General features: G+C 44.7%; 1 protein-coding gene across 1 annotated transcript; it reads right to left on the bottom strand.

Annotated features, from left to right (window-relative positions):
• Positions 1-5,701: 5,701 nt before the first annotated feature.
• On the bottom strand, positions 5,702-10,850 carry EXOC8 (exocyst complex component 8). The gene has a single exon (XM_005674519.4). The coding sequence runs from the start codon at positions 10,702-10,704 to the stop codon at positions 8,521-8,523; it is 2,184 nt and encodes a 727-aa protein (XP_005674576.2). The 5' UTR covers positions 10,705-10,850; the 3' UTR covers positions 5,702-8,520.
• Between the last annotated feature and the right edge of the window lie 91 nt (positions 10,851-10,941).

Here is a 10,941-nt window from a genome sequence, read left to right as displayed (position 1 = left end):
GCCCAGCTCCTGTTAACGAACACTTTTCAACTTATGACACGTGTTAAAGTCTTCTGTTGACTTGTGAGTTAAAGTGCACAGCATCAACTCTGAAGGCTCTGGCTGAGAAAACTCCTGGAAAGGGCTTAACTTACACTCCTTGGCTTTAATTAAAGTTGCCTCTCACAAGTACCTGATTGACAGAGAAATATTATGGTGTTGCTAGCTCACATTACATTTTGCCACCCAAGGGCCTTAATCAGTAAAACTGAATTAGAAAAAGTGTGCAACAGAGAGAAGTGATGATATGAATCACAAATAGGGTTAACGATTCAAGGGAAGAAAAGTTTGAAATAAGTTGGGTGAAGAGTAAAAATCTTGACAGCCGGCCACACCTGGCAGTGACGTTTAAGAGGTTAGCATGAGGGGAGCCAGTCATCCTCTGTGTGTGGGGTTGAGGTGACAGAGGGGTGGAGCCTGCCAGAGAATAATGACCAAATGTCCTGGGGTTGGTTCCGAAGGACCTGAAAGACCACTGTGGCTGAAACAGGAGTTGTGGGAAGTGACATGAAAAAGAAAGGCAGATGTCTGCCTGAGCTGCCACGATAAAATAACCAGAGTAGGTGGTGTAAACAGCAAAAATTGGTTTTCTCACAGTTATGGAGGCTGAAAGTCCAAGGCCAAGATGCCACTAAGGTAGCTTTCACTCTGAATCCTCTTTCCTGGGCCACTGTCTTTGTGCATCTAGAAAGAGAACAGTCTCCGGTGGCTCTTCTTGTAAGGGCACTAATCCCGTCAGATGAGAGCCCCACCCCTGTTACCCATCTGGCCCTAATTACTTCCCAAAGGCTCCATCTCCAGATAAGCTCACACTGGGGATTAGGGTGTCACTGTCTGAATTTGAGGGCTTCCTTCAGTCCACAGCAGCAGGGCTCAACATATACAGTGGCTTAGAAACACTTGTAAGATGTGAGAACTCGAATATAAATACCATGGGAAATGTTGAAAAGTCTCTTAACATGCGGATACAGGGCTGCCTGTTTCCAAATTCCCAGAATATGCATTTGTCCCCCAGAGACCAGGCCATTCCTGCCGTTCCTTCAAATGGGAGAGCCATTCTGCTTGTCCATGCTTCGGTGGCAGAGGGACCCTCTGTGTGGCTCTGCTTGTTTGGGAAGCCAGAGAAGATTGACTTTTCAACTTCTTAGTATGTTGAGGCTGACTAAGAGCTGAGGGGTCTATAGGACAGTTCCTGGCTCAAGATCATGTGGCACACCAGCTAAACAGCTGCTGCCTTCCAGGGAGACGGGGTAGGTCCAAAGCGGTGGGGAGACCAGGACCCTGGCCAGTGCTTTTGGAGTAGGTGCACCTTAGCAAGAATCCCTGTACAGAGTCAGAAAACAATGGAGCTAAAGATTTTATTCACAACAGCATTAACAGATGACGTACCTAGGAATCAACTTACCAAAAAATGTGCAAGATTTACCTGAAGAAAGTTTGAAAATGCTACTAAATGTGAAAGAACAGTTGCATAAATAAACAAGGAGTTCCCTTTGTGGCTCAGCTGGTTAAGGACCCTAGTTGTCCCTGTGAGGATTTGGGTTCAACCACTAGCCTTCCTGAGTGGTTTTCCGGTCTGGTGTTACTGTGACTATAGTATAGGCCTCGGCTGCAGCTCTGATTTGACCCTGGGTTGGGAACTTCCATGTACTGTGAGTATAGGCATTAAAAAAAAAAAAAAAAAAAAATTTAAATAGGAAGATTCAAAAGATGTCAGTTTTCCCTAAATTAATCTATACTCAATATAATTTCAATCAAAAAGCCAACTCTTTTAGGGGATGGTAAGGAATGTCACAGAATTATTCCAAATGTAACTTAAATAATAAATATGAAAAAAAATTGGAAAAAAACTGAAACAAGAATGAGATCAGGAGTTCCCGTCATGGCTCAGTAGTTAATGAATCCAACTAGGAACCATGAGGTTGCAGGTTCGATCTCTGGCCTTGTTCAGTGGGTTAAGGGTCTGGCGTTGTCGTGAGCTGTGGTGTAGGTTGCAGACGAAGCTCGGATCCTGTGTTGCTGTGTAGGCCAGCGGCTGCAGCTCCAATTTGACCCCTAGCCTGAGAACCTCCATATGCTGTGGGAGCAGCCCGAGAAATGGCAAAAAGCCAAAAAAAAAAAAAAAAAAAAAAAAAAGAATGAGATTAGTACTACCAGTCTTTAGATTACAAATCTGTAATAGCTTAATAATGGCATAGAAATAGAAATAACCATGAAGTGGAATAGAAAGCCTAAAAATGTACCCAGATACACATCTAGTATAAATATATATATTATTAAAATGGCATGTCAAGTCGGGGGGGGGGGGAATGATTCCAAATTACTGCAACAATTTGCTGATTATTTGTGAAAAAACAGTATTCTTATGTCATCCTTAAAAACCAATTATAAGAGTTCTCGTTGTGGCTCAGCGGGTTATGAACCTGACTAGTATCCATGAGGACTCCGTGGATTTCATCCCTGGCTTTGATCCATGAGGTAAGGATCTGGCCTTGCCGTGAGCTGTGGTATAGGTCTCAGATGCAGCTTGGATCTGGTGCTGCTGTGGCTGTGGTGGAGGCTGGCAGCTGTAGCTCGCATTCAGCCCCTAGCCTGGAAACCTCCATATGCCACAGGTGGTGCCCTAAAAAGCAAAAAAAAAAAAAAAAAAAGAAAGAAAGAAAAATTATAGATGGAGCAAAAATTAAAATATTAAAAAATAGTAAATTACTAGAAGAAAAACATGACTCTGAAAGTGGGTAAGGCCTTTCAAAGCCTGATGGAAAACCGGAGTCACAGAAAATACTCAAATAAATCTGGCTTCATAACATTAACTTTTTTTTGGCTGTACTACAAAAATAAATTAATAGATAAATGAATAAATGACAAACCAGGAAAAAAATCTGTAACAGTACACATGAAGAATCAATTTCCTAAATGTTCTATAAACTACGAAACCATAATACAAAGATCATCTAAGAAAAGAATGGCAAAGGACATATTTAGGGAACTTAATTTAAAAAAAAGAAATAGAATGTTGCTGAAACTCACTCATGAAAATTACAAAAACTAGCAGTTCCCATCGTGGCGCAGTGGTTAATGAATCCGACTAGGAACCATGAGGTTGTGGGTTCAATCCCTGCCCTTGCTCAGTGGGTTAAGGATCCAGCGTTGCCGTGAGCTGTGGTGTAGGTCACAGATGCAGCTCAGATCCCGCGTTGCTGTGACTGTGATGTAGGCTGGTGGCTACAGCTCCGATTCGACCCCTAGCCTGGGAACGTTCATATGCCTCGGGAGCGGCCCAAGAAATGGCAAAAAGACAAGAAAAAAAATTACGAAAACTAAAGATTTTTTCCACTGGTGAGTAAAAATGAATAAATTTATTACTAATAAGAAAAATCTTACCAAAAGGTGAATAAACAACAACAAAAAAGTGAATGAACAGGAGTTCCCACTGTGGCACAGTGGGTAAGAATCCAACTGCAGTGGCTCGTGTTGCTGCAGAGGCACCTGTTCCATCCCCAGCCCAGGGCAGTGGATTAAAGGATCCTGAGTTGCAGCAGCTACAGTGTAGGTTGTGGCTGTGGCTTGGATTCCCTCCCTCGTCTGGGAACTTTCCTATGCCGCAGGTGTAGCCGTTAAAAAAAAAAAGAAAAAAGTGACTGAATAAATATTGCTGTCCACTTGGGGAAACAGATGTTCTACACTGCTGAGAATGTGAATAAGTGATAAGCAATTGGACATTGTGTACCTGAATTTAAAATGTATGGTTTGGCAGTGCAATTTCTAGAAATGTGTCCTAAGACACAGTCACACATGTAAGCAAAGATACATGTGCAAACTACTCTTTCAGGATGTTTGGTCAGCACAAAAACCTGAAGACAACAAAGTAACTGGAAAATGCACACTCCTGCCGGATCCACTCATTGTGACTGAGGTCTATTCAATCACAGAAAAAAACCCAACCTAGTGAGGCAGAGTCTGAAATATACTGAACTGGTAAAAGCAAGACGATCAACCGTATGTACTGGAATTTAGTTTTTGGGAAAAACAGGTACAAGAAACTTTCATCAGTGGTTACCTGTGCTGAGTGGGGTCACTGGGGGCTTGGGTGGGATAACATGGACTTTTTACTTTGTGCTCTCTGCATGACTGGAGCTTTCTTTCTTTCTCTCTTTTTAAATTTTTTTGGCCAAACCCATGGCACATGGGTGTTCCCAGTCCAGGGATCAAAACTGTGCCACAGCAGGGACAACGCTAGGATCCCTAACCCACTGCGGCACAAGGAAACTCCAGCTGGAGCTTAAAGACCTTAAAGATGAGTTATAGACATGGCTCTCCAATCTTTAGCTCAGCAACAATGGCACTGTGACAATGACATTACTTCCCAAAACCATCCACCGCATTTCTGCACTCCTGCACTCCTGCATCTTGGCTTATGTTTGCCCTCCCGTCTTCCTTGCACATCTAAACCTTGTCCGTTCCTCCAGGACCAGCTCCAAGCCCACAAGTCCACAAGGATTTTCCAAACTTAGAACAACACTGCTTCTTCCTTCTCAGTACTCCCATGGCTTTTAAACTGCAACACTGGTTTTTATGGGTTCAGTTTTTGCAACACGGCTTGCAATTTTTTTTTTTTTTTTTTTTTGTCTGTGTTTTTAGAGCCACACCCGTGGCATATGGAGGTTCCCAGGCTAGGGGTCCAACCTGAGCTATAGCCACCAGCCTACACCAGGGCTACGGCACCGTGGGATCCAAGCCGCGTCTGTGATGTACACCATAGCTCATGGCAATCCAGATCCTTAACCTACTGAGTGAGGCCAAGGACTGAACGAACCTGTGTCCTCATGGATGCCAGTTAGGTTCGTTAACTGCTGAGCCACGACAGGGATTCCTCAATTATTCGTCTCAATTACTGGAATTAATTTTCATTTGCAACAGTTTTGCCTTTAATTTGCTAATTTTTTTCCAAGTTTTTATTCTGTACTTTTCCAACTTTCAAGTATGTTAAGAGAAAGCATGCTTAACTTTATTTTGCCCTCCTCACCTCACATTTTAGTCACTGTGTGGCGCAGCATTTGAGAAATAGTATTAAATCAATTATGTGATAGTTCCTACAATATCCACACATTATTTTTAGTTTTAATTTTTAAAAGATTTAAAATTATTTGGCATTATTTTAATTTTTAAAAGATTTAAAATTATTATTATTGCAGCATGCGGAAGTTCTTGGGCCAGGGATCAAACCTACACCACAGTCAGTAGTGACCTGAGCCACAGCAGTGACAACACAGGATCCTTAACCCACTGTTAGGGCCATCAGGGAACTCCCACACATTATTTTTTTTTTTTTGAAAACATGTCATTTTGTCATTTATGATCCTAGTTCCTAGGTCATGTGGCCCACATTATATTTTCTTCATTTAAAGGTGTGCAGATGATAAAACCCCACTTTTTAGAGTAAATTCATTTTGTACATCTGAAATCAAGGGAATCCTAAGTTGTGATCTGACTTAATTCACAATTCTGATAGTAGAACACTTATTTAAATTAGCTAACACTTTTGAAACTACCATCCCCATTTAGAAAAGATAAAAAATAGCCTAGGCTTTTAAGACACTTTAGTAAACCAACAAGAATATAAACCCTCATTAAAGAAATAGACACAACATTGAAACATCAGTTTTATCCAGTGTAAGAAAAATCTTAAGCTTTATTTTAGTGAAACATTCCAGATTCCCTCAGATCACTTATCAATAAATGTACACATACTGATCTTACACTACATGGCAAGTCCCGAATTCCCACTCCTAGGTAAGCAAACTGCAAAATACAAGTGCTGATAACAGCTATAGGTAGTATTTTAAACAAAAATAAGTGAGTGTTCAGCACTTAAGTGAGATGAGGCTTGAGGGCACAGTCTTTACGGCACCAGCCTGCTGTGGCCTCCCTTTGCCTGGCAAAGCAATAAAGCTGATATTTTTTTTCTTAAAAAAAAAGAAATGAGGCTTTAAGCAAAAAGACTTAATTCCACAGGGCATCTTTTTTCAACAGTAATTAATTCAATCAAGTCTGATTCCAAGCTCAAGTGACAGTGTTATGTTTTGAAGCAACTGAAAAAGAGGCAATCGACACTTCAGAGGTATAATACAGTATATACTATACTTTCAGACAACCTCTAGCGCATTCAATATGTAGACCTTGTTTTGGAGTCTAATTAAACAAGAACTAGAGAGAAGCCCTCTGACCCCACTTGCAGAAATGCAGCGACATTGCCCCGTGTTGGCACAAGGGTACACGGCAACACTGGTGATCTTCAGTCAGCTTCCCACACTAACAGATGCACCAAGAGCATTACCTCCTACAGCTCCAACTCTGATTAAGAAACATGGAACTTTTAACACAAGAAAATTCGGTACTTCCAGTTTTAAAAAGCAGACAGTTCTCTGAAGAGACAACCATTGAAATATCTGAGTATACACATTGAGGCTTTTTACAACATCATCCTTGAAGAGAGGTTTTGATTTCAGAAGTATCATTTCACAGACCCAGCATCAAATATTTACACAATCCATGTTTCACATAATATTAGAAACTGTAAGTGGCACAAAATAATCACAAAATTATTATCAAATTCAAGTTAACAGTGATCTGGAAAAGAAGGCTAATTATAACTGCTTTGTTCAACTGAAATATTCAATGATGGTTATTAGCTAGAAAAATGCTAAAGTTATGTGAAAAAAAGTCAAAGAAAAACTGTCACTGATCATTTTCAACCTTTTACCTATGCATAGCTAAATATAAAATAAGAGGGCTTGTCTGGCATATGAGTAATTAAGGCAAGGAGCTTTACAACCCTAAGCTGCTACTAGGCTCCTACTCTTTTAGGTTTTATGTAATTTCCACAGTCTTCATTTCACTACTTTTATTCAGATAAAAAAAAAATGACCTTTTGGGAGTTCCCACTGTGGCGAAGTGGAAACACATCTGACTAGTTGCCATGAGAATGAGGGTTTGAGCCCTGGCCTCTTTGAGAGGGTTAAAGATCTGGCATTGCCACGAGCTTCGGTGTAGATGGCCGATTCCACCCAGATCCCAAGTTGCTGTGGCTGGGGCGTAGACCGGCAAGTGCAGCTGCGAACTGACATGACCCCTAGCCTGGGAACTTCCATATGCAGCAAACGAGGCCCTAAAATGAAAAAAAAAAAAAAAAAGAAAGAAAGAAAAGAAATAACCTTTTGAAGTCATCAGCAGCAGAAATGGCACCTAGGGACAACTAGAAACTAGGGGGAAAGATGGGCCTTGGTACAATCTCTCGCCGCGTATGAGGAATAATGTGTAATCAATACACAATACAAGCAATACTTTATAGAGACCTTGAAAAGCTCACATTTCTTTAGTTATTTTTGTTTTACTATACAATCTGAAGTAGGCAGATACTCGGTTTGAAAAACAAATAAAAAACAAGAAAAATGGAGCATTTTAGGAGTCACCAAAAGTTTTTGCCTCCTTGCTTTGGACACTGTCTAACCTTTCTGTTCTCCACTGAGCCACAAAAAGCCCCCCAAACAAATCTCTGCCCAAAGCAGTCATACTCGAGAACACCAGAATCTGCATGTAATTTTTTCCTCATTTCCCATCCAGCCAGACCCTGAAACCTAAGTTAAGTATTTCAATGAAAACTTTTCACCCATCTGTATGAAGTCCAAGCCCCTATATGTAACCCACACTGAAAGGGGATCCAGACAGCTAAAATCACTGGCTGCTGCCAGACCCTCAGTGTGCCCTTTGTTATTTTTCTTCTTTTTTTTTTTTTTTAATATGATAAAGACAGAAGCTCCAGCTGGAACTTGACAACTCAGGAACACGTTTAAAAAAAACCACAAAACAAAAAAAGTATGTTGTTAAGACTTTCAAGTAAATGCTCCCAAATCAAGTATTAAAATGATGCTAATTAACAGCAGACAATAATGGGCCATTTAAATTATGATGGAAGTATTTGCTGAACTGCTTGTATGACAGCTTCTACAGGGATTGGAGTAAGTCCACACGCCAGCTACCTTCATGAAGGAATTCTGTTGACCAAAATTTACCCTGAAACCAGTTTTCTCAACTCCTCCTTTCTTTTCCCCAAATTGTTCAACCACATTTTAAGGTGCAGAAGTACACGAGGCAGGAATGGCACTGTGCCCTTTAAGAAACCTAGTGAACTGGGAAACTTTCAAAACACAAGTTGAAATGCTCTGGTGTGACGATATATAGTCATTAGAGAGTTAGCATAATTTAAAAGGAAAGCATATTGTATGTTCTACTAATTCAATGTTTTTGTTACGTGGGTTTAACATGTTTTTCAATCTCCTTTTGATTTTCGCATTTCTGAGAAGGCATCTTTTATTTTTAGGCTGTGTTTGAGACTATAAAGAATACGCTAATGCAACTTAATATAAATATAAATAATATATATAAGCCATATATACGTATACACATAAACAGGTCCAGGTGTCAGACCACTGACGTTGTACTTTCGGGATTCACACGAATCAGTCTCGATGCATTTCTCAGGTCCTGAAGTTGCTTGGCGGGTTTCCCCACACCTTCCTCAAACCTTTTCTCCACCACAGGCAGGACTGTTTCGTACAGAAAGGATGCATTCTGTCTGATAAAATTCTTCTTCTCTGGATCCTGCTCACACCGAAGACTGTAATCCACATGCTGAACAGCAACCAAAATGATTTCCACCAGGCTCTCCAACAGCACCATGTGCAGCTCCGGGAAATACAGCTTCAGCGCCTCTTCCAAGAAGCCCATGGTCTGTTTGGTGAAAGCCACCACCGTGTAACTCAGGTTCACCCAGCAGTCATCCCCCGTGTACTGCTCAAAGTTCCTCACCCCACAGCTCTTCATCTCCTCTTTGAGTTTACCCAGGGCCTCTGGAGTCATCAAGTTCATCCTCCTCCACATCTCCTCCGAGTTGCGATGCTTAGTGGCTTCGATGATGATTTCCTTGTAGCTGTGCAAGGCCCCCTGGATGTCTTTCACCAGGAGGGTGTGGATGATGAAGGTGAGGTCTAGCCCGATGTCACCCAGCTGCTGACAATGCTCCTTGGCCACCTTCACACACTCAGCTGCGGTGGAGAGGCTCTCCTTACTGTCGAACACCTGTTTGCTAAAGGCAGCCGCAAACGTGCCCAGGGCTGACCTCGCCCAGACCACGAAGGCCGAGTAGCAGCCCCCGTCGGTGCCTGCGAAGTCCGCCTCAAACTCCCTGGCCGTCTCGAGAAGGCTGGTGAAGAAGACGTGGCAGAGCTTGTGAATATAGAGTAAGGTGGCACCCTCGATGCGAAGCTGGCGGATTGCGGTATGCACAGCTGCTGCCCTGTTTCTCAAGAACAGCTCGCAAGCCTTAGTGCACTGGCCAAGCCGGATTAGTTGAGAAACGGCCCGACGCGTAGCCTTGGGACCGCCTCTCAGGGACCGATCCGGGGAGAGTTCAAAAACCAGCACCTCGGTGAGCTGGCGGACACGCTCATCCACTCTGGCCCTCAGTTCTTTTACAGCAGGTGGACTGGGCTTATCTTCCAGGTACTGGTTCAACTTATCCAGCAGGTCAACGGCCCCTTCAAAGTCCCTCTGGGCGATGCAAACATCCAGGTCTTCGGGCAATTCCTGGATCCATTCCATTGAGAGGTCCACCTTCTCTTCTTCCGCCTCAGGAACAGCTGGTTCGTCGTCGTCTTCATCTTCAAACGGGTTGCTGGCCTTGGAAGTCACTTGGGGTGGCCCTCGAGGGGCCGCTGCCTCCTCCTGCTCCCTGCGTCTTTTCTCACTGAGGGCCCTCTTGGTTTCCTCCAACACTTCCAGCCACTCGCGTTTGATTTTTGCATTTTCCGCCTGAAAAATACGACTCTCGGGAAACATTAGCAACTTGAACATGTCCTTCATGGGGGGATTGTCCTTGACATTGACTACGGCCAAACCATCCAGGGGATAGAGGGCGTCGTAGCGATACATCCCCCGCCGCTGTGGCAACCAGGTGGCCACCAGCAAACAGTCGTTCATGAGAAAGCCGTGCACTCGCTGCAACTGGGCCATATGATCCGCCTCGTATTCCACCAGGTCCCCGTTGTACACCAGGTACTGTCCCGGCGTCTCCAGCAGGTGCCTGCAGCCTTCCACCTTCTCCAGCAGAGTGGTAAGAGTGCGCTGCTTCCCTTCCTCGCCCGGACCAGAACTGTCGCGGGAGGCGCCCCCGGGACTTGGGAAAAAGCCAGCCTGGCCCCGGAGGTGATCGCGGCCCCCCGCGCTGCCTCCACCCTCCTCCCCTCCGGAGGCGGTGGCGGCCCCAGCAGCGGCGGCGGCGGCGGCCGGCAGCAGGGTGAGCGGGATGCTCTCCAGGTTGCTCTTCTGCTCGGTCAGCAGATGGCTAAGCTGGTACATCTCGCTCTCCAGGTAGGAGATCTCGCGGGCCGTCTCTATGAACTGCCGGTAGTTCTGGTAGACGTTACGCTTCAGGTTCTGCGCCGTCTCCTCCGCCAGCGCCTGGATGCGCTGCCGGTGCTCCTGCAGGTCCCGGTCCCCGTCCGACTGCTGCGAGAGCTGCTTCACGTACAGCCGCGCCTCGAAGCTGCCCGACTCCAGCTGCCGCCGCAGGCGGCTCGCCCCACTGTCTGACATCGCCATCGCCATTTCCGTCGGGGACTCACGTAGTCACTGTCACTATTACTACCGCCGCCGCCGCCGCCGCCGCCACTGTCGAGGCCCACCCAACCCGGCCGAGTCCAGGGCTGAGGAAGCAGGATGGAAGACAGGCGAGTACGCCTGCGCCCGGGTCTGAAGTCCGGACACTGCGCCTGCGCAAGATGCCCCTCGCAAACAGCGCGCCGGCGCAGGGTCGCCAGTGGCCTAGGGCGCATGCGCCGGAGA

The sequence above is a fragment of the Sus scrofa genome, chromosome 14 (genome assembly GCF_054392235.1).
Source record: "Sus scrofa isolate SSC_HxYL_T2T_F1_AM1 chromosome 14, Sscrofa_HxYL_maternal_Yorkshire_Landrace_v2.0, whole genome shotgun sequence".
NCBI lineage: Eukaryota > Metazoa > Chordata > Mammalia > Artiodactyla > Suidae > Sus > Sus scrofa.
This window is presented reverse-complemented; position numbering and strand designations above follow the sequence as displayed.